General features: G+C 38.2%; 1 protein-coding gene across 3 annotated transcripts in view; it reads right to left on the reverse strand.

Moving 5' to 3' along the window:
* Positions 1-24,998, reverse strand: part of ADGRV1 (adhesion G protein-coupled receptor V1) — a 259,448-nt gene that overhangs the window by 58,312 nt on the left and 176,138 nt on the right. For all 3 annotated transcript variants that reach the window (XM_050328544.1, XM_050328545.1, XM_050328546.1), the window contains 2 exons: positions 17,379-17,495; positions 11,550-11,728 (listed from right to left, as the gene is read on the reverse strand). In XM_050328544.1, the coding sequence (XP_050184501.1) occupies positions 11,550-11,728; positions 17,379-17,495 (296 nt within the window). The remainder of the gene's footprint in view (positions 1-11,549; positions 11,729-17,378; positions 17,496-24,998) is intronic.

Here is a 24,998-nt window from a genome sequence, read left to right on the forward strand (position 1 = left end):
GTTCATGTTGCTTCTAGTCCCACAGTAAATTTGTTAAAAATAAGTAGGTTTTCTACCAGTCAGACAAGACATTTAGGAAAGCTAAGAAAATGTCATGTACAACAAATTAGAAATGTAACAAAATGCACTAGCATTTATAAAGATTTCTCAGGGTTTTTTTCAACTTATTGTTTCACTTAAACAATATAGTGTTCACTGAACTTCTACCACAAGCTTGTGTTGGTGCTATTACTGATAAGCAAAGAACACCAATATAAATAAATGTTCTTGCTGATAAGTGAACTGCAGGCAACCCTTCCTGATATTAGCAAGGCTGTTTTTTTAAAACCTTGTCTTAATTCTCACCACCAAACAATGCAGTCACAGAATCTCCATCTCTGGATGTTATCAGAGGCTTTTGCAATGTTCAGAGTTATGTATGTTTAGGGTTTTCAGAGTGCTTTTTTTCCCCCATGCTTTGCAAACAGACACATCTCTCAGTACAGTGTGTTCAGGACACAGCACAGGGCGGAAACTCACAGAGTTGCTGCTCTGGAGGAAGTACAAGTTTGTTCCCTCACAGCCAGTCTGAAAAACCTAAATTTGTCAGCCCGCAGAGTGCAGAGGCTGCACCCTATTTGTTGCAGGTGGAGTGTTCCTGGCTCCACCAGCTGTTTGCTAAGGGGGTTTTCCAAGGTTGAGCTTTGTCAGCCACGTTGGCCATGCTGCAGGGAGCAGACTTGGAAATAAGCTGCTTCTTGCAGCTGCCCGTGCTTCATGAGGGAGTAGAGACATGAAACACCTCCTGAGCAAGCACTGAGCCTCTGCCCCCAAAATACATCTAGTTGGAACTACAAGTTCATCTTACACTTCTGTGCATCTTTGCAACAAATCTTATTCTCTGCATGATGTACAAGCTCTTCACAAACACATGGCCATGATGTTCTACCAGCTGTTTCTCATCTTATCCATCTTGATTTGTGGTAAAAACCACACAAATTTTGGTGTCTAAATGTAGAAGATACTTGGCTCAATTTGCCCCATTTACTTAAGAGACAGGGTGCAAGAACTCGAACCAGGGGAAAAAAAATTCACCCTATAATTTCAGCAAAAAAGTTGATTTAAATTTGTATATACCTATGGAATTATTTTAGAAAAGAAAATAAAAAGGTGAGGGCTTTCCCTGTAGCTTCATCTAAAGGACTTCAACATGATGTTACTTTTGCTTTTGTTTAATCACTATTCCTCAAAAGGAAATAGGAGATTTTCTCTGGAACACTGAACACCATCTGCTCACAGGTCAAGTCAAACAAATCTCAGAGGAATCATAAAAGATGCCCCAAAGAATCCACTGCAGCTGTGAAACAAGTCACACCCTTGTACAAGCACATTTTGAAATCTCTGTAATGAAATACTACTGCCCCAAGCAGAACACTGCTAGACTGACCCTTTTGATTGAGTGCTGCACTTGGCCTCTGTCACCTCATCAGGATGACAGGAAAATGAACAACACCAGAAATGTCTTACTGCCCATACAACTGCTGAAGATGTTGTTTGGTATGAAAAAAAATGAAAGCTATGTTTGATAAATTAAAATCAGTTTATGTCTCATATAGATTAACTCAGAAACAGGCCCATAGGTTTTATTTCATATATAATTCTACACTGTGAAATTAATTCTTGTACTTACATTTTGGCTATCAGTTTCAAATGAAACATAAAATATTTAATAATGGTTTTCCCAGATTTTATAGAGTGATACTGTAGGAGTTGATCCTTTGGCTTTATTTAGGTTTCTTTTTATTTCTTTTGTCTATGCAGCAAAAGTAAGAGGAAAGAGAGCGAGAGAAAGAGAAGAAGGAGGGGAAAAAGGGAATGAAAATACAGTTGGACCATTTTGATTAAGAAATGTAAGCTCAGAAAGCAGCAGAATTACAACTGCCAGAAATTCAGTCAAGGCTTGCTCATGCTTGTTTACATTTGGACAGATTCTCCCAACAATTTTTTGAAAGACAATTCTACACTGGGGGAATAGCTGCCAGACAATTGATCCTATCACCTTTACCAACACGTCAAAATCCAATATGAGTAGCACCATATTCATTAATGGACATACCCACATAGTAACTACGAACAGTAGAAAACTGGGCAAAATCCAGTCCACCACAAACAAAGAATGAAGAAGTGCCAAGATGCTGTTTTGAAACAGCAAAGAACAGGATCTTCAGAAGATTCAGTCTGAGTCAGTGTGTGCAACAACAGTCTTGTTAATAAAACAGACCTTTTGCTTAAGAAAGAAAAAAACCAATTTCCTTGTTTTTCTCTATGGCTGCTGTTATTGCAGAGCTAAACAGTTGGGAAAAGGGGAAAAATGAAATGCCTAAACAATTCTTCTCTATAATGATAACCCAAAACTTCATCTGCTCTTGTTTTAGAACATGACTTACTGCATTTCAGTAAATATGCCTCTCTTAAAATTTTACTGAATAATTTTATACCTATTTTTTCTTTTTTTTCTTCTCTATTTTTTTTTCCACTGTGAAAGTAAAGAGTAAGGAAGTGCCAAAGGAAAAGCAGCAAGGACCCAGAATAAGCACTGCATTAATACAGTTGAGACTTCTAAGGCACTGGAAGCTCTAGAGACCCCAGGCAGATCATTCCAGAACACCCAGAAGACTTGCAGCCTTCCACATTGGACCAGGTAACTAAGCTGAAAGAAACCTCCTTGAAATCTCCTAGAGCAGGGTTCTTGCTAACACTGCAATTTTTAAATTACATAAGGAGTTATGTGTCTGATTTAATTACTTTGCTTCTATTTAAATCTAAGGCTTCCTTCTCATGTGTATCAGCCACTATCAACAGCTTTGAAACTACAGTCTATTGTTACAGGTTTTTTTGTTTTGGTTTGGTTTTTTTTTTTTTTTTTTTTTTTTTTTTTTTTTTGTGGTGGTTTTTTTTTTTTTTGTTTTGGTTTTTTTTGTTTGTTTGTTTGTTTGGTGTTTTTTTTTTTTTTACTATTTAGTATTTGTCACAGTTTCTCACATTCAAGAAAATGTTTCCTTGGTACTATCTTAAGGTTGACACTCCTAATTAGCTTACTTTATCCATTCTTTAAGCCAAGGATTTAATATAAATCTAGGTGAAAAAGGAGATGTTTCCACATGAAAACTGTCAAACATAACAGAGGTTCATGTTCAAATCTTGCCCTTTGGCACAAAGAATAACAAAATGTCATGCAACAGATTTTTGAGGACATACTGGTTTTCTATAAGCCCTACCAACAAATTAAATATAATAATAATAAGTACAAATCAATCTGCTAAAGCTGCATTCCTTTAACTCAGATGTACCTTAGCACAGTTCAGTGAGATATACTTTCATTTACTTGTGCCTTTACATCACATAGACAAGAGTTTGTCTTCCAAAGTACAGCTCATTGCACTAAATACAGTCAATGTCCATGTACTTCACACAATTAAAATCTGAGCACAAACCTGACCTATTGCAGAATAATCCTGTGGTGAAATTAAAAACAAAGCAAAACAAAACACAAAGTACTATTTTTTCTTCTCTTTTTCAGGAAGATGAAGTACAAGAGGGTAGATACACAGACTCAGTTTGTCAGTGGCAATGGATTAGTCAGAACCAGCTGCTGGTGTTATCTCACTATTGCTTATTTTAGCATTTCCTGCTTTATTCTGGCATATGAGATGAAGGCATTTCTAAACTATCAGAAAACAGATAAACTGAGAACAAGCTGATTTAGTAGCAGTAGGCTGTATTCTGCTAGTTAAAGATCACGAATGAGGAAAGACTATACTGCTAATTTCTTATACAACTCAAAAGGAAATACAAAGCTTTCAAAAGCTGTCAGTAACAGGGATGTAAGCCTTCATCCTGTAGATGTTCTCTGTTACTCCTGCCATAGTACTGCACAGGCTCTGAAGAAGTTGCTGGAGTTTTGTTTGGCCCATAACTAAAGTAGCTCTGGTCCCTCAGAAACATTTCTCCTACAGTAGCACAGAGCTGAGCATGGACTAATTTACCCTGCAGAGAAGGACAAAGCAGTGAATGGTGAGAAATCACAGTGAAAAGTGCAGGCTTTCCCCCCCACAATTTCAGCTTAGTGGTTCATGCAGCATTCAGCCTCATATCCTGATAATAAAGCATCATTCTGCGCTGAGCTCTAGCAACAGCAGTTTGTAAAAGCTTTGAAATCCCAGATGATATGCTAGTGAACTGAGAGAAAAACTGGGATAACAGGAAGCAGAATGTGGAAAGTTAGTACCAAGTGGGGAGACACTTCCAAATCCATACAGAATATAAAGCCAGAGTCAGGCATTAGATGATGGGAATTCCACACAGATCTGTCACACAATCCTCTACCTCTTGGCATGTCTGACAGATAAATTAAAATACATGCATGCTGGTTTTGGCTGTTCTTAGTTATTTCCTTACTTATTCCTGCCTGTAAAAGTCTAGTGATTCAATAATGTTGTTCTGAGACTCAGGACTAAATTCAGCACTTTTGAAGTAATATGGAAAAGGGGACATGAGACTTCATCCAAATACTTGGACAGAAATCAGCTCACTGAGTTTTTTCTTCTCTTTTTTTCTTCTCTTAAAATGTTCCCGTTACTGGTCCTTGGGTTAAAGAAAGCAGATCTCCATTTTAGGGAACAGCTAGTAAGCCAGGGATCTGTGCCCAGAACATGTGCCAGCAGTGAGACAGTCATACAATTGGGTGAGACACAAGGCAGCGCCCAGTTTACTTCTCTGACTGGGTTAAGGGTCAGTGCACCAGACTGACAGACTTACGATTAGAGAGAAACCGTGGCACAAGGTGCCCTTGACCCATCGCAATGCGGCTGATACTGAAACGCATATTCTGTGGACTTTCTTACCCAGATTCTATTTGCCATAGCTCCTAGACATTACTTTGTGCCCTGAGCCATCCCCATGTGTGAGAGCTTGATTCAGAGAAACTGCAGTGTAAGCAACAAGAAGAGCTGTAATGCTTAGTTGCAGCAAAAAGTTTATAATTTCCAGTTTTCTTTAGCCTTCTGTTTTCCTACCCCATGAATGTGGTTGCACAGTCACAGATTCAGTGATTTTCCTGCAAAAAACACTGCCTTGGGCTAGTCTGTAAAGGAGATAGAAGTATTTGCTTTTTTCTAGAAAGGAATTTCATTGGACAATCTTTTACATTACTTTTACAAATTATACGATTCAAAGAAGACATGAGAACATTTAGCTTACCTTTTTTGTGCTGTCACTGAAACCAAATACCTGTGTATTTCTATGATTTTAAAGTATTGTATAAGTATTGTATTTATAAGTATAAAGTATTGAATAAGCACATGTGCTTATTCTGTACTATATTTGCCACAGAGGATTTTAAAGAGGAAAATGAATCTATAAGAAGCATTCTCTTGAGAAGGGAGATCATTCTTCCCTTATGCAAATAAATAATCCTGCTATAAGAGAGACACTTATAGAACCTGGAAGAATTGATGGAGGGAAAAGAGTGAGTAACAGAACCAGTCAGGTTGGACAAGACCTCTGTGATCAAGTCCAACATATAACCAAACACAACTTGTCTACCAGAACATGGCACTAGTTGCCTCACCCACTCTTTCCTTAAACACACCCAGGGACTCCACCACCTCCCCAGGCAGCCCATTTTAATATCTAATCACCCTTCCTGTGAAAATCCCCCCTGGTGCAGCTTGAGACTGTGTCCTCTCATTTTGTCCCTGGTTGCCTGGGAGAAGAGATCAACCCCCACCTGTCTACAACCTCCTTTCAGGTAGTTGTAGAGAGTGATGAGGTCTCCCGTGAGCCTCCTCCTCTCCAGCAAAACCACCCCAGCTCCCTCAGCTGTTCCTCATTGTCATCCAGACCCTTCCCTTGACACACTCCAGTACCTGAATTGAGGGGTATAGAACTGGACACGGTGTGGCCTCACCAGTGCCAACTACAGGGAGACAATCTCTTCCCTGGTCCTGCTGATCACACTATTTTTGATATAGGACAGGATGCCCTTGGCATCCTGGGTACCATTCTTGGCCACCAGGGCACACGCTCTGGCTCATGTTCAGCTGCTGTCAACCAGCACTTCCAGGTCTTTTGCCCTGGGTCACTTTCCAGCCACTCTTCCCTGAAACTGTAGCCCTGCAGGGGGTTGTTAAGGCCAAAGTGTAGGACCTGTTACTTGGTCTTGTTGAACCTCATCCCGTTGGATTTGGCCCATTTAACCAGCCTCTCCAGGTTCCTCTGCAGGGCTTTCCTACTCTCCAGCAGATCAACACTCTCACCCAACCTGATGTCATGCATGAATTTGCTTCTGGTAGACTCAATCCCCTCATTCAGATTACCAATTAAGATATTAAACAGGACTGAGACCAATACTGATCCCTAGGGGAACAAAATCCCTTAGGAACAAAAAACCCCCTTCTTTCCAAGAACTAGAGGAAATTATAGAGTTTTCTACAACAAAAAAAAAAGGTAGGCTAAAGCATGACTAAAGTCATGCCTGAGAAACAGCTTGACCAGCTTTTGCGTGCATACAGTGGTGAGAGAGAGACTTGTTTATAAACTTTTGAATTCTTATTCTGTTAAGTTTAATCACTTCCAGTTTTCTCATTTTCAAAGGTTACTTGTTTTATCTTATATTCTAATCAAAAATGTCCTTTGACCTTCTTAGGGGGGTCCGTTTTCAAGAAGATGTAGTCAGACTCAAAGCTTAAAACTGCAATGAGTAGTTCTTAGTTTATAAAAAACATGCTATTTTAGGTATTTAGGAGTAGGTATTTAGTACTGTAGGTATGTAGGAGATTTAAATCACCTAAGTGAGTTAAAAGTTCAAGCTCCTCTGATCTGTGATTCTGGACAATTTTAGAGTAGTACATTTTTTTAATAACATGTCTTACAGTTCTGGACAATCTCTTAGGTACAAATCCAGTGAAAGTAGCATAATTAACCTTTAAACTCAAGTTTGTGAACAAAAACTGATATACTTATCATTAAATAATTCTGGACTCTGATCTCAGAAACAGATGAGTTAAAGCAAAACCCTGCAAATGGGTGTGGTTCCACTAGCTTCAAACAGTATTGAAATTTTCAGGGTTACAGGAGAAATTAGGCAGCTATTTTACAGTCAAGGATTTCTATTTTAGATCTTTTGCTTGTTTCTTTGTTCTGTAAATGTAAGAGAATTACAAGTGACCAGGATGAAACTGGTGAGAGCTAGATTTTATGTACTTCTTCACATTCCTTTTTTTCTTGACCTCTCCATTGCACTATACATCTCTTTGGCAATATCTAGTTTCAATTTGCCTCATGTTTTCCACCATACCAGGTGAACTGTATCTTTGTAATTTAAGAGATCTGTTAGGAAAAAATACCATGCTGTTTAACTGTATTGTTAAGATTAAACTCTTATTCAGAACCTTAATGAGGCTGTGGCAGTCTAGCTGTATATACCAAGACAACAGCAAATGCTGAACTGTCTAAAGTTTGGGAACCACAGTGATATTTGGAATTTGATATTAAGGTGAACTCCTATCTTGTTGTGAACTCGCCTGTTCATAACTTTTTCTTTATTTAATAAGAAAAATTCTTCTCAAAAGGAGAAGGAGGTTGTTAAAGTGTTCAAGGGTATTGAAAATTTCTGTAAAGAAACACAAGTTATGATTTGGTTTATAATCCTGAAAGAGACAATCACAGAATCATAGAATTGTTTAGGTTGGAAAAGGCCTATCCTACCATTAACTCGGTACTATCAAACCCACCACTAAAGCATGTCCCCAAGTGACACATACACATATCATTTAAATACTTCCAGGGATGGCGATTTCACCACTGCCCTGGGCAGCCAGCTCCAATGCTTTATAACCCTTTCCACAAGCAAATTTTTTCCAATATCCAATCTAAACCTCTCCTAGCACAACTTAAGGCTATTTCCTCTTGTCCTGTCGCTTGTTACCAACCCCCATCTGCTTACAACCTCCTTTCTGGTTGTTGTAGTCTGAGAGGGTCCCCCCTCGGTCTCCTCCAGGCTGAACAACCCCAGTTCATTCAGCTGCTTCTTGTAAGACTTGTGTTCCAGATCCTTAACTAGTTTCATTGCCCTTCTCTGGACAAAACCATAACAAATGGAAGAGAAAGGTCATCCTGAGGTCTCTACTTGTCTCACAACACAAAGTCACAATGACATTCACTGTAATAGGAAATGACAAAAGGAAATACTTCTTTAAAACAGTGCGTACTAAACAGTAGACTTTATGTCCTTCGAAGATAATTTAAACAGAGATTACAGCAAATTCAAACAGGGTTTGTAAATTGTCTGTATGACACAAAATCTCAGAAATATAGAAGGATAATACACTTTTTAAGAGTGATTTTAAACCATTTAGTTCAAACTTAAATTTCAGTTACTAGCCAGCTTAAAGGAATTGACAACTGCCCCTTCTCACTAAAACCCACTGATGCTTCAGTTATCATGGCAGTTCTTAAGCAAGGAAGCATTTTAGAGCATAGTTACTAGAGACTAGACAATATACCTGAAATTGACAGACACATTAAAGTTTTCATTTATGAAGATTGACTAACTGTCATCTAAGACTTATAACACAGAAAGCAAAAAACAGGATAAATGGCAAGTGCCTATAAGCGCCTTCTACAAGTCAGCTACACTCAGAGAAAACTCCTGCTTTGAAGTTTCATGATGTGATTGAGCCAATGGTTATTACACACGAACCTGAAATAACTCACCACACTTTTATAAAACAGGACATGAGAATTAATACATATTTTTAAAAGTGGATCAAATCTTTCCTAAGTAAATTACTTTCCTAAGTAAAGGTATTGTATAGACCCTCCACATTTGCCTTCACAGATACCCAGACCGCTCTTCCTTCACTCAAACACACCCCATTCAAATGCCCATCTCATAACTTCTTTCATTCAATGCGTTTAATCAGCACCTTTTTTTGATCTTTTTCAAAGAGACTTTCACTTTTGCAGCTAAGCAAGGGGGAATTAGCAAAAGGAGGAGTGAAAGAGCCTTTATCTGGAATTTAGCTCTTTAAAATCTTAAAAAAAAAAAAAAAAAAAAAAGCTACTTAGCTACTTGGTGGTATTTATACACAGAATTTACCAGAATAAAATTTTTTTCACAAAATGCCAAAGAGTTCACTGTTCATACGATACATAAACACTGCTCATTATGAAAATAATCAACAGTATAGTACTGTTTTATACTGTAACATAGGAGTCCCACTAAAAAATAGATTAATCTTTGTATAGAATTTATCATATTTGGAGGAAGACCCTATCATAATACTTCCTTTAAAGCATAAAATTCAACACAGCTCAAATAATTTTTTGTTCAGGATAAGTATAAAATGGTCTTGTCTCAGCATAGTCATACTGTTGGCTACTAACTGTGCCCATGGCATTCTGCTTAGGAACAAAACAGTTGGTCAGACACCACAGTAATGAAAAAATGAGTTGCCTGAAGGAGTGATCACTTAGGAGAGAATTAAGATAACAGGCTTCAATGCTTTCATTACTTTAACCAGTCTTCCAGCTCTCACATGAAATGAGTCCTTACCAGCACACCATTGTTCTCAAACTATTTCTGAGGCTGATTTTGAAGTCAGTATGTAATGACCTTGAATTTGCAAATCTCATTGTTGCTTTTTCCACTACTACATCCTGGTTCGGAAAAAACAAATCAGGTGATATAGTTCAATCTATCCTCTTTTCTACATTCTGGCTTTGAAAGTCCTTTTGTATAATCAGGAGCAACACTTAAAATGCTCTTCATATTAGGAATTAGCATTAATGCTATATATGAAAATCCTTGCAAATATCTCTTACAGTATTCACACTGACAGAGCTGGAATAAGCTGCATATTCACTAAGCTTGGGATGATCTCTGGTATTTGCCCACTGTGACAGAATGCTGTAAAAAATTTATATTTAATTTGAGCAATGAGTTGGACTGAGTAATTTTTGTCTACTTAATAATTTTTTCAGAATTTAGGGATTTTTCCTTGTTTTTGAAAGAATGAGACATGGACATCAAGAACGAAACAGCTGGAAAACTGGTTCACTGCATAACGTACCACGAACCCACAGTTTGACTGCAATTGGAGACCTTGATTATGTTACACACATTTCTTATGTTTACTATGCACAAAGAAGCATCTTACCATGAAGAAAAAGACAACATTCTTTCTCACCATGCTCTATGAAGAAACATCAGTATGTGTGGGATGGTATAGAGGTATGGAGCACTCCCTGATATAACATAAACATCAGCAATGGTCTGTTGCTGTGGACCTCAGATACGTTTCTGAGTTGAGAGATGGTATCTACTAATGTGGGAATAAACTTCCAACATAACATGGCCAGACAGCTTGTGCTATCCAATTTAGATTTAAATCAGATATCTCAACCTAGCATGCACAGTACAGATATACATACACAAATGTATATACAAATAATATTTATAAGGACACAAATATATATATACATATTTGCATATACTTAAGCACAGATATTAAATTCAAGTATCTACTTCTCACACTAATTCCCTTTGTGTGACAAAACAAACTCACTAAATTTTGTTCTCTTACAATGGAATGATACACGCTGTATCTTCCTCTTTTATTAAAGACAGACAGATATTCTAGTTTGGCTTTACTCTGAAAGCACTCCCATAAGGCATTTCCATAAAAAGAACTTGTATGTTCTTCTCTTGTTTTGAAAAGAAATTGTGTGTTTACTCTTTCAGGCACGTGAAGCATGTAATTGCAACACAAGGTGAACAAGCATATTAGCCTTATATCCTAGCACAGCTACCGTCATAGATTAGCTTTGCCACAAAAGGGGCCAGAGTAAAAGAGGCAGGGAGAGTAAAAATACTTATCAATGTATCCTCACTTAAACGTCTCTGGTTCTTTGAATATATATTGTTTTAATTAGGACAGTTTTCTGTGCTCATACATAGTTTTGAAAGGGCTATGATCATTGCTGACAATTCAGCAATGCTCAAATTTGGAATCCTTTGGAACACAACATATCCAGTATTACAAGAGGAACACTTCAGGAACAGTATTTAACATGATAATGTAATAATATTGTTTGGCAGAAAATACATTTAATAACCTAAGAGATGGGGTGTTGAGGTTTTTTTAACAGAGAAATTAAATGGAAGGAAACCATGCTCTTCTGCTCATCCTGCAGCAGTAGCCATTTTTGTCCTTTACCCTGGAACTGCACAGTCTCAGAAAAGAATAAATAATTTAGTCAGTATGCAGACATGCTTGAGCCAGCTCTGCCAATGCTTCTCCCAGAATGGAGCTGTGGAGAAACTGGAGCAAAGCCCAATTGACAGGAAAGTGCTGTATTGCATATGGGTGACGTACTTGCTTCATCTCCACCAAATGAGGAATCCCGCTGCTCCTTTCTGCATTTGGCTGTGGGCACACCCCCTTCTCTATGTGCAAATTAAATACAAATCAATATAGACAGTCATGCTTTATTAAACGAACACTTACAGATCAGTGTAGACAAGGCCATAAATCTGTGCTGTGCTGTGATGGTAGATTCCTCTCAGGATAATTAGAAGAAGGATCACAACAAAAGCTGGAAGCCCCCAACTCAAAAGGAAGTAAAGCAAATAGCGCCGCTCCGTGTGTTCATCATTCATCACAAGGACATACCAGAAATTAACAGCCTGAAGAATAATGCAGAATAACAATCAGTAGATTTGGTGGATGGTTAGCTATCCCAAAAAGCAAATTACTGTGAAGGTCATAATGCAGTATATTTCTGTCACAATGTACATGTATGTATAAACACTTTTCAACATAAATATTTTGTCCTCACTTTCTTCTCTTAAGTCATCAAAAGAAACATTATAAAAGAAATACATTCTTTATATAACAATTAGTTTTGGAATTAGACTATCAGAGAGGAAGTGACCCTGTTTAGCAGAAAACACTATTTCTGAAGTGCAAAAATAGCTTTGTGGTGCAAAAATCACTTTCTGCTTGGATATCCATACCTTCACATAAAAGACTGGCATATAATATTTCTTAAGTTGACCAATATTTAATCCTTTTTATGCTATTGTTAAGTTCTCTGTATCTTGTAGGAAATGCATTAAACTCCTTTAATGGTTCTGGCTGTAGTCCCTGTTCTGGAGCGAGTCCAGCAATGGGCAATGAAGATGATTAAGGGGAGGAGCACCTCTCCCATAAGGAGAGGCTGAGAGTGCCATGACTGCTCAGCCTGGAAAAGACGAGGTTAGGGGGATCTTATCCATGTCTATGTCTGATAGGAGGCACTGATGAAGAGACAGACTCTCCTCAGTGGTGCATAGTGGCAGGGCTAAATGCAACGGGCACAAATTAAGATACATGAAGCTCCATCTGAACAAAAGAAAGCTTTCTTACTGTGGGCTTGATCAAACATTGGGCCAAGCTGCCCAGAGAGGTTGTGGATTCTCTACCCTTAGAAAATCAAAACCAAACTGACCATGGTCCTGGGCAACCTGAGCTACAGTGTTGCACTTGGCAGCCTCAAGATATCCCTGAAAGTTCAATGGTTCTGTGTTCTGTATAATATTTGTATGAAAGTTTGAGAAAAAACTGCACATAAGTGAATGTAAATTCACAAGCATCTTGAAGGTCTGTGTCTTCACATGAACTCATTATCAAACAACATAACTAAGAGTTTAAAACCACACACAAATCAAAATGAAGTGGAATAACTGAAACTTCTTGAAAGAACTGGTACTATGAGTAAGGAAACTCTTCAAGTAAAACAAAATACTTAAGAGTATTGCTTAGATCTTTGCATTTTCTTTAAGATATTGATAGCAGAAACACTTTCATATGTTCTGAGGTTTTTTTGAATGCACATGTACATGCTACTTTCTAATAAACACCTGAACTATCCAAAATAAAAATATGCTTTGAAAAATTTTTCTGCATTTTCTCCACTTCAAATATATTATTCCAGCTACATGCTATATAACAATTTCTGGTCTTTTATAGGGGTTGAAAAAGGGATTAATTTTGTCTTTTTCTGTCTAGAGGGTATCTAATCCGAGCTTGTGCCTCTAAGCATGTCTTCTCAGAAAACGGAGACAGGACAGGTGCCTTCAGGCACTCATTGATCCTTACCCAAGCATACTCATTTCTCTCCATGGTCTACACTATGGTTTCATATGACAATGTTAATTTACATGCTTAATTTTCAGCTATTTATGATTAGGATAGGTAAAATCCATACACAGTGACAAGACCATTGCAATGGGATTATTTCGTTGATGAAATTTTGCAAATTCACCTCAGTCAAGGGCTTGTCTACACCTTTTGAACAAGGCAGTACAAGTATTTAATTAGTTGTTTCTGGATTACTTATGTAAGTCTCAATAGTGAACTATCATTACAGATTTCTGTGGCTTATGTAGCATGAACATACAATACTTTCTGTCATGCATCATAAATCACATAGCATATGCTAATGGCTTGTTTTAAAAAGAAATTAGTTTATTAAGTGTTTTAAATGCTTTTTCAGAGAATAAAATTTCATAGCTATGTCCATTGTTTGTAATTCTATTAATTATAAAATAATTATTATGTCCTTCCTTATTTTCATTTGGTGATTGGTGCTATATGAACAAAGGAGAAGTTTGTTTTCTTTAAAAGAACACAGCAACACCCTACCATATAATTTTAACAATCCTGTAAAATTTGAAAGAACACAGAAAAACTATTCACCCATTGCTGGACATGCATAGAAAGAAAATATGAAACACACAAAAATGGCATTTGGAAAAAAAATCCATAGTTTGTGGAAAGATTTGTTTGTTCTGATGACTTTTACATGGGATTGAAAACTAATTATAAAATCTTTCTTGTCTCCTTATGTCAAAAAACACTCTTCTTACATGTCTGTGTAGTCCTGGCTAGACTGTGCCTCACTGCAAGCAGTTCCAGACAGCAAAATGCTTGAACTGATATATGCCATTATGCTCAAGGACTGTTGGTTCTACCGACAACCTGGTGAACACTGTTCTCAGTCATCCGACTGAAATTGCTTCCGACAAAATCATATCTCAGTTCTTTGCTCTGTTTGTTTAGACACATTTACATATCTCACCTCATTTATCATAGCAGAAGACTTACTGCTGTAAAGATGTAAGCGAGGTTGGATTGTTCACAATTTCCTGCAGAGTGATATTTGTATTTTGACAATTATATGTTCTTATCTTCAACCCTTTTTGAGGCTCCGAAATTTATTCAATTATATAACAGCGGAGCTAATTTTGGCAAATCCTTTCCTGTTGCCATGCTGCAACAATAACTAGTTCTACAGAAGAATAAAATGTACAGGCCATTTCCCACTTGCTCAGGTAGGAGAACAAATGGACAAGTCATAATTGTTCTGATGTAGAATGAAAAATAATTGTTTATTCACATAATACTCTTAAGGTACAATGTGAAGTCCAGTGAAGCCTTTTCTCTTTTAGAATGAGGCAATTAAAGGAAATTACCTTCCCAAACCTGAGATGCTTTTGTTTATCTGTTTATTTATTAATTCATTTATCTTTAGTGATAATCAGAGATGTATAGAATGTTTTAGACTGGAAGGGACCTTAAAGACCATGTTGTTCCACACCTCCTGCCATGGGCAGGGACCCCTTCCACTAGAACAGTGTCCTGGTTCCAGCCAGGACAGGGTTAATTTTTGCAGTAGCAAGGAGGGGGCATGGCCAGGGCCCAGAGGTTCCTCTCTACCACCTCACATCATTGATGGGGGCAGGGAGAAGGGAGTCTCTTCTGTGGAGAAGGAGTCCCTTCTAGGTCAGGGTAGCAGGGCAAAGGGAGCGGTTGGGTATTGTTGTTTCTAGATCTTTGATCTGGACCATGGACTTGAATTTGCATATGTCCAACTCTACTGTCAAATCTATGTTTTCCTCTAGAGCTTTGTTGCCTGGAAATGTTGCTTCAATACCTTTTGATCACTTAAAATTGTCTGGGGTTCATGGATGTTTCAGTTCCACATACCTACACTCTTCTTGTACTTGATTATCACATTCACCCATTTCTGTATGCAGTGATCAAGCCTGTCACCAACAGATTTGTATGACATGAGTCAGAGATCAAGTAAATACACTACTCTGTGCAGTCTCACAGAGGGCAGAGTGGCTGCACAAGCAATGCAGAACCTATTCTTGTATTTTTGCACTTTCCCAGATGGAAGTATTCAAGTCCCATTTAAGTATAAATAGGTGATTTATTCTGCCTTCCAAAACAAGTAATGTATATTAAGTATAGTATGCTGAGAAATATAAACATTAATTTCCCAGCCTTTTAAATTTGCCATTCAGAAGGCAGTTAGCATGTAGACTTCCCAAATCCATCTGGTTTTCCCTTGGATCCACAAGGTTCACTAATATGGTCATGGGGACCAATATGAGCACAGAGATGTCCTCAATACTCCTTTCATGCCCTGGCATGCTTACTCACTCTGCAATGAGTCATATAAACTCAGGGCCTATTCCCAGTCAAGAGAACTGTAGCTGAGTCTGGGTTGATCAGTATTTCAGATGATTTCTTTCCTTTTGGGTCTTTCAAAGTTCAGGAATTATTCACAGCTGAAGACCTGCACCTACAAAAAGGGTAGTCCTCTTCATCCTGAGTTTTTCTCCTGGCAGCTCTTATCAGATCATGAATCACCAGGCTGTGATGCATTCCCTCTTAAGCATTTTTGTCCTGTCAGATTTGCATGAAGAGTCCTCATGTCTAACACAAGCCAGAGGCTCCACTAAATGCAATGGGACATGCAAGTTCTTAGGATTTGGACAGAATCTACTTCAAAAAAATAACACTGGATTTCAATTAGAGACATAACAATGACCAACTGTTACCAGACATACAACTTTTTGGTCATTATAAGTGATTTTTGCAATTCAACATAACATGTAGGAAGGGATGTTGAAATACTATCAAAAATCGAGGGGCCAAATCTTGAGGTATGCCAGTAAAAAGGCAACTTAAAAGTATTACTTTGTCCAAAATAGCAAACATTGAAAAGATCTGAAGATACTTAGGAATAAAGTGAATGAGCAACTGTGAAGAATATAAAAATAATTCAGAGTAGTTAACATAAGAGAACACCATTAGCCAAGTAGACAAATTTCTGTATTGAGACCATCTACGTGTAGCTTGCTAAGGCCAACAAGCACAGCTGAGCTCTTGGAGAGGCTGCTAGGGTTCTCAATGAACATGAGCCTGACACAATCCCAGGAAAATGCCACATAGCACATGAATGTTACTGGTAGAGAAAGCCGTATTTAGATACAGTCTAATTTGCAATTCTTGGTTTGCTCTGACAACCATTTTTATAGTAAGGAATAGTAAGGTATGGAGCTTCATATATAAAGCTGTATGCTATAATAAATGTCCTGTGGACAAATCCTATTAAAATAACAGACAAATAAATGGTATAACTTGTGTATTGGTGATAAATATATATTTCTAGACAAAGTCATGAAAATGTATTTTTTGAAATACATTTTCCCCACAGCTTGTTATTTTGAGTAACTTAAACTGGATGCAATTTTCCATAAAAAATTTGATGTTCCACATTAGTTCAACCATTTTTTCCCCACTATTTACTATTATATAACATATCAAAAATGCAACTGAGCTGGTGAATAGTCTGGAGCACAAGTCTGGAGCCACTGAGCAGTGACTGAGGGAGCTAAAAGAGTTCAACCTGGAGAAAAGGAGAGGACATAGTTTAGTTGTGGAAGTAGCAGGTTAACCATTGGATATGACGATCTTAGAGGGTTTTTCCAATGTAAATTATTCTATGATTCTACAAACATTATGAATACATATACTCCTTATTTTAATGCAAATTTATGAAGGTACATTTTTCATGTTATACAAGTCCAATGACTACAATGCTACTGACTCAAAAAATTACAGTGTAGTTCATATTTACATTTCACCTGTAAGAGACTGCTTCAAAAGACCAAATGAGAATGCTTAGAAAAGCTATTCACACTAAGAAATATAGTTCTTCAGAGTTCTGAGATAGTAACCTAAAGGATGAAGTAAGATGAGGACATTCTTACACAGTTGTAATGGATATGAGTGGAAAAAGTCTTTATAGTGTTAAGATATATATTCTTGGAGCTGTGACACTCTAGGTTTAATAAAAGCCACCTAATGTTTTGCCCTTCTAGTAGCACTGAATTTCACATATACATATATATCCACACTACAGTATAATAAAAATACAGTCTAACTATCGGTTACTTTAACAGATGTTTTGAGGATGTGGTGAAAAAGACTGAGACCAACCTGAATAAGCATCCAGCTGAACTGGCAGAGGTAAAGATAGTGGGTAACAGATGCAAGGGCAGAGCAGCTTTCCTCTGAGATATGCTGGCTCATGTAAGCAGAGGCCAGAAATGAAATCTGCAGGGAAAAAACGAATACATGCATATTGGAATTAAACAAAATTAATTTAATAATGACAATGGGGGGGGAATCTTCAGTTTGTAAGTAAAATATACACTCAACTACTGTTTCAAGACGTGCATGAAAAAATATCTTGGACATTTAGTATTCATCCAAAACAAGTTACACTGTCAACCACAAAGCCAGTTTTAACTGCAGTGTGCAATCTTTTGTAATAAGGAATCTATTACTTTAATAACAAAAATATGTACCACCTATTGGAACAAGTTGTTCTCTCCTGGGACTTTAAATTATATGCTCCTCATAATGCCAATTGTTCATATCTCTTTTTACGGAGAACTTACTATTTTAAAATCCCTTTTCACCTTTGTGTACTGCTATTTACTTCTATGCTGAGATGATAACTTAATGTTTCTTCCTGGTACTTTTCAATGTGATCAGTCTTGCCCCAAAATGATCTAACTAAAGGATAACAAGTCACTTAAGTCGTCCAAGTAGCAGGCTGACACTTCTGTTAATTTGATTGTGACACTTCTGTACCACATTGAAAATTAATTGATAGCACATCATTGACAAGATTCTGCTTGAGAAAGTGAAGAAAAAAGTCAAAGCAAAGCAATGTACTTTTGTTAAACAGCAAAAAGGTCTTTGACAGGGGCCCCATCTGACAGTCATTTACTCAGTTAATCAAAGGGTACTGCAATCTTTTAAAACTTTAAGTTAGTTACCTAGCAATTACTTTAATTAGTAGACACCGTTTTCATCATCGAGGTCTGCCGTGGCCCTTTGGAGCATCATGCTGAAGAAGATTGTGAATAAAGTTGGTGTGAGAACGCAGCCTTGCTTCACACCATTAGCTATTGGAAACGGCTCAGAAAGTGCACTGGCATATCTGACTTGGCCGCGCTGGTCCTCATGAAGCGAGATGATCATTTTGAGGAACTTGGGAGGACATCTCAAATGTTCCAAAATCTGCCACAGACCTTTTCTGCTCACAGTGTCGAAAGCCTTGGTGAGATCAACAAAGGTAACATAGAGTCCTTTGTTCTTTTCCCTACACTTCTCTTGCAGTTGTCTGAGAACAAATACCATGTCTGTGGTACCTCTGTTGGGTCAGAAACCACACTGGCTTTCAGGTAGAAGATCTTCTGCTATGGCGGGTATTAATCTGTTCAACAGAATTCTTGCAAGGATTTTACCAGCAATGGAGAGCAGAGTAATACCTCGGTAATTTGAGCAGTCTGATTTATCTCCTTTCCTCTTGTACAAGGTGATGATGACAGCATCACGAAGGTCTGAAGGCAGTTCACCTCGTTCCCAACAGCGCACCACAAATTCGTGAAACTTAGCATGGAGCGCTTGGCCACCGTGCTTCCAGATTTCAGGTGGGATTCCGTCAGCCCCAGCTGCCTTGCCAATTTTCACCTGCTGTATTGCTTTAAAGGGCCACGGCAGACCTCGATGATGAAAACGGTGTCTACATTCGATATCGTACGGACGGGAGCCTGTTCAACCTAAGGCAACTGAAGGTTCACACTAAGATCTTAAATCATCTTGTCCGTGAGCTGCTTTACGCTGATGATGCCGCCCTCGTCGCCCACGCAGAAGCAGCTCTGCAGCGTCTAACATCCTGCTTTGCAGAGGCTGCTGAGCTTTTTGGACTGGAAGTCAGCTTGAAGAAGACAGAAGTTTTATATCAGCCTGCATCTCAGGAAGTCTCCCATCATCCCATATCACCATTGGTGAAACAGAGCTCAAATCAGTCCAGCAGTTTAATTACCTGGGAAGCATCATCTCCTCAGATGGTAAGGTTGATGCAGAAATAGACAACAGGTTAGCTAAGGCATACAGAGCTTTTGGTAAACTCCATAAAAGTGTGGCAAAACAAACACCTGAAGAGAAGTACAAAGATCAGTGTTTACAGAGCCGTTGTACTGTCTACTCTTTTCTATACATCTGAATCATGGGTCATTTACCGGCACCACTTGCGTCTCCTAGAATGCTTCCATCAGCGCTGCCTCCGTACAATCCTAAACATCCACTGGACAGATTGTGTGACCCACACGTCTGTCCTTGAACAGGCAGCAGTCACGAGCATTGAGGCCATGCTGCTGAGAACACAGCTGCGCTGGGCAGGGCACGTCTCCAGGATGCAGGACTACCACCTCCCTAAGATCGTGCTCTATGGGGAACTTGCCACTGGCTGCCGCAAGAGAGGAGCCCCGAAGAGGAGATCCAAGGACTGCCTGAAACAATCCCTCAGCCTTGGCCATATTGATCACCACCATTGGTCTACCCTGGCCTCCAGTCGGGAGGCCTGGAGACAGACACACCATCTATAACGCTGCTGCTGCTTTTGAGAACACACACAGGATGTGTGTTTCTCGAGGAGAAAACACAATGCAGAAAGAATTGCGTCTTGTCTGTATCACCTGGGGAGTCTTTCTGCTGTGCCTTCTGCAGTCGGACTTGTCTATCTCGCATTGGCCTTTTTAGCCATCAGCGCACTTGCAGCAAGCGTGGGTAGAGCCCTTCTCAAATCTTCATTCGCGAAGCCTAGCCATGATGATGACTTTAATTAGTACCAGGGTATTCAACCTAAGTCATCAACACCCAACTATAAACTATAAACATGAGATGATTTACAAATTTTTGTGTTCCTATATGAAGTATTTTTGTAATGCTGTTTCCAAGCAGTAGGCTGTATCTGAACACCACTCCTCTGCTAGCTGAGAGCTGCCTTCTAGTTTCCAGCCTGCACTTATTCATGGTTACCATTTATATCTGGTTTTATTTCTGTTGAAAGTCTCTCAGGTTACACAGGATTTCCTCCTCTCTGGGGTTTGTAGTATCATGAATTCACGGAAAGCAGCAGTACTCTCCCTGAGGCTCCATTTCTCAGGCTTAAATAAGCCACTGCACAACTCAAAACTCTGTAGAGATGCCTAAGCTGGTCTGGACAGCAAAAGCAGTTTAGTTCTATCCATATAGTGTCTGCCTGGATCAATTTACCTTGTTTCTCACAGTAACCCCACATCTTTCTTGTAGGCTTCTTTCAGGTACTGGAAGGCCTCAGTTGGGTCACCCTGAAGCCTTCTCTTTTCCAGATCAAACAAGCCCAATTCTCCTAGCTTTTCCTCATAGGACAGATGCCCTATCCCTCCAATCATCTTGGTAGCCCTCCTCAGGACTCACTCTAACAGGTTCATGTGCATTCTGTGTTGGGGATCCCAGAGATAATTGTAGGTGGGATCTCAAAGAGTGGAGTGTAGGGGCCAAATCCCCTCCCTCAACCTGCTGGACATGCTGCTTTTAATGAAGTCCAGGATACAATTGGCTTTTTGGGCTGAAATATAGTAACACCTCAGTGATCATCTGGTGCACACAGCTTTTCTTCTTATTTCCAATCAACTACCTCTTGGCACAGAATTTTGTTGTTAGCCTACAATTTATGACTGTTTATCTTGTTCTAGAAATATGCCTGTATTTCACACTTCAGTCCTCAAAGCCATTCACACCTTTCTAGATGTCATCCCACTACCACTCAGTGCTTCTTTGCTTTCTATCATTGGTGCATTTTGCCTGGGCATGTTATTTTCTGTTTCCCAAACCAGTTCTTTAGGATCAGAGCAATACCTCTTCATTCATCACTCTCCCATAGTTGCCTTTTCCCATTAGTCTGCCTCTTCTCCAACCTGAGTTCCTGGACTAATCCTCCTTTACTACTATTTTACTAATTATGTGACACAACATGTATTTTACTGTATTTATTTCATCAAAGAAAACTATCAAACTAGTCTAGTATGATCTAAGTAGGAACACACACAAGTCCTATTTTCTGCTCCATTTATCCCTATTGACTTTTAACATATTTTTTTCTAAAGTCTTTGATGCTTCTGAGACTGTATTAACAGGTCTGCAGTTGCCAAGACTTTTTTCTATGTATTATTTTTAATATATTATTTTCCAGTCACATAGTGGCACTCAGAAGTGAAGGATTTGTTAAAAGCACTTGCTGCTTGCACACGAGACCTACAAGTTATCATACCAGCATTTTCAAAGTTAGGAATGGGACCTTTTTATTCCAAACTACAGATGCACCTATCCCTTGGATCCTCCTTCTGCCTCAGTAGCCATAATCTTCACTCCATGCCACTGACTCTTTCTACCATCTTACCTTTATCCTATCATCACCATCATCTCTGAAAATGTGAAGGTTGAACTTTTTTTTGTTATTTGGAGTCACACCAATTATACTTACTTTTCCTGCTTCACTGCAAATTTTTACCAGAATTTTTACATTATTCTCTCTCAATTTATACAATAACAACAACAACAACAAAAAAACGTTTAACAATTCCACACAGGATGATACTACTGTCAACCAAACCAAATGTACATTTGGTGTATTCATTGATGCCAACTATAGATGATGACGTGAGATAATCAATCAGCTTTCTAGTGATTAAAGAATTTACTAAAATCAAAGTTCAGGATTAGCAGAGCTAAACTTAGCCTCATTACAGAAATTTACAGAGCAAACAATGAGTCTAAGTTCCTTCTGAATATTGTACAAAAGAGAAAACGGAAAGACCAGAAGACTGAAGAAATTCCATACCAATCAGGTAAACAACAGGCGAGAGAGGAGTAGGTTGTCTGAAACCTGAAATAAGAATTATGTATGAAGAACAAGTAAGTGCAATACTGAGCAGTAGTCTTCTAGCTTGTCATGGTAAGAGCTAAAATGCTAACATATGTTAGACATTAAAATGGGGATACAGCACATGACACATGGAAACCAATCTTAACTTTACAATGCAATAAAATGTAGAAGTACTAAATGTTGTCTTTGCTCCAGATCTCTCTAGCAAGACCAGCCTTCAGGAATTCCTGGTCCCAGAGACTGGTGGGTAAGGTTGGAACAAGGCAGGTGCACTCTTGGTGGAAGAGAACTGGACTATGGCACCTGATAGGATGCATCCACAAGTGCTGAGTGAGTTGGCAGATAATTTATGACAGTGACAGGGAGAAGGGCCCAAAGACTGGATGAAAGCAAATGTCACCTGCATCTTCAAAAAGGGCGAGAACCCAGGTAACTATAGGTTGATCAGCCTCACCTCCATCCATGGGAAATTGACAAAGCAGCTCATTGTGGAGACCATTTGCAGGCATATTAAGGATAAGAAAATCACCAGGAGTAACCAGCATGGTTTCACTGAGGCAAAGTCATGCTTGACCAACTTGATAAACTTCTATGATGAAATGACTGGCCTGGTAGATGAGGGGAGAGCAGCAGATATTGTCTACCTGGACTTTGGTAAGACTTTTGATTTTATCTCCCATAAGAAGACAAGCTGTTGACTTACAGGTTGACTGAAAACTGATTTGAACTTGTTTGAAAAGTACTATATTAAAGTTGCTAATGTGACAATTTTTCAGAGCCATTCAACAGAAGTGCAATGAAACTGATGAATTCAAAGCACTGTGATGAAAGAATAACACCTTTTGTTTTTAAAAAAAGCCAAACAACTTAAACAAGACTTTTCCCCTTGCATTTTATGGTAAACCATATCACTTAATGTACTCCATTTCAGAGAATGTGCAACACCCAATGAGGAGGACACAAAGGTTTTTCTGTTGAAATCTAAAGGTAACTGATTTACTATGTTCCACTCAAACCAGTCTTAATGTTCTGTCCAAATTCTTCAGCCTGAATGCAGTTAATACTGAAAAAATTATTTTCCAAAGACCTAATTGTATCTCATGCATTAGCCACACATCTTGTTCAAAAACAGAAAACAGGACCTTTCAGCACGGATACTGCAAATGTTAAATCCCCTAAGTAAAAAATAAAACAAATGGTAAAAATAAAACAATACAGCAGTAAAGCATAATTTATAGTTTTAAGAAGTGAAAAATGTTTTTACAGGTGGAGAATAAATCACAGAATCACAGAATATGCTGAATTGGAAAGCACCCACAAGGATCATTGAGTTCAATTCTAATCTGAGAGTAATAATCTTTCCCAGTTGCAAGAAGTGCTGAAAAGGCAGTATGTTGTGATGGGTGAACAAAAAAGAAAGTGACCACCTTGCAATGCTCTAGAGAAAGAGCTGTGGAGAGGACTAACCCCAGCAGATATAAAAGCATCAAGAAGAGGAACAACAAACATTCAGCCCTGAAAGAGAGTACAGGGCTAGGGCCTAACACATCTCCTCACAACAGTTTCACTATCTCATTCAAGCAGAAAGCACTCTTATGCCACATTTTTGCAATTTCTGTAAATTTCTGTTTCATAGTATGAACTCACAAAGCTTTAGACCTTGTCATCTTCTAGACAGAAATGTCTTTATGTATGATTTACAGAAATGGATCCTAACAGTGGTCATTTCTTTTCACATTAAACATTTTTATTCTGTTTTATCCATTTTATTATTTTAATAAACCAAAGTTTATTTCCCTATCCCATGTAGGAAGAGATTGTCTGCCTTTGGGGCTGGTTTATATGCATTTCTATTAAAAAAAAAAAAAAAGAGAACAGACAGCCCAACCACATGATATCTATGATTACACTAACCCAATCTCAGTAGAGGAATAGTATCAAAGGCATAATTTAAAGTGCTGTTCCCTTTGTTGGACTTAATTGCAATGAACAATAACACAGGAAAACAAACATATTAAAACTCTCATGCCCTCACTGAACTGCTCTTTTCTGCTTTGAATTTACTTTATATGGGTAAAAAAGGGGTTCCCTCCTTGAATACAGGGACACTGCTTAATAATAGTGCATATGAATCATACTTTTTGTTGCTGCTTGGTAGAACACGGCAGCACTGATGTGAGCCAAATGTTCTTGTGTTTTGTGTTCTGATATTAAATGCTAAGACAAAAATATCAACAAAGGATGTACAAAAAAGTTAGAGAGATTCACGGACACTAGCAAAAAATCCTAAGTTACTCTTCCTGGAAAAAGTAAAAATACAACACACAGCAGAGTGTTGTAGTGTATTTTCCTCAGAGCATGGAGGAAAAGGTTATATAAGTTAGAAGATTCAAAACACAGTATTTAACTGGGTCAAATGAAAAGTTCAATAACTAACTTTTCATTTCGTATTTATTATGTATTAATATTGCTAAAAATAAGCAGTTAAAGTTCCTTTGTGAGTTTCTGTGAATGCTAAATGACTTCACTGATCAGTAAATGGTTTAATTAAGAGAGGAGTGCTTTATAACCAAAACCAGAAATAACCCCATACGCGTGGATTTAGCTTTATTTCTGCTTTCAGTTAAGTTAATGACATTAATATTAACAAACAGGTACCCATGAATAGCAGCTCCAAAGTCTTACTCTATAATTTACATGCATTGTGTATTTTAGAGATATTTTTGTGTTTATGAATGATTTGCTTTAACTATGTTGATTCTATATCACTACAAACTGCCATAGTAAGAAAAGCCAAACAGCTGACTAAAATAAAATCCCTTGAAATGCTGATATTG

Source organism: Myiozetetes cayanensis, unplaced genomic scaffold (assembly GCF_022539395.1).
Source record: "Myiozetetes cayanensis isolate MyiCay16 unplaced genomic scaffold, myiCay2020 scf4, whole genome shotgun sequence".
NCBI lineage: Eukaryota > Metazoa > Chordata > Aves > Passeriformes > Tyrannidae > Myiozetetes > Myiozetetes cayanensis.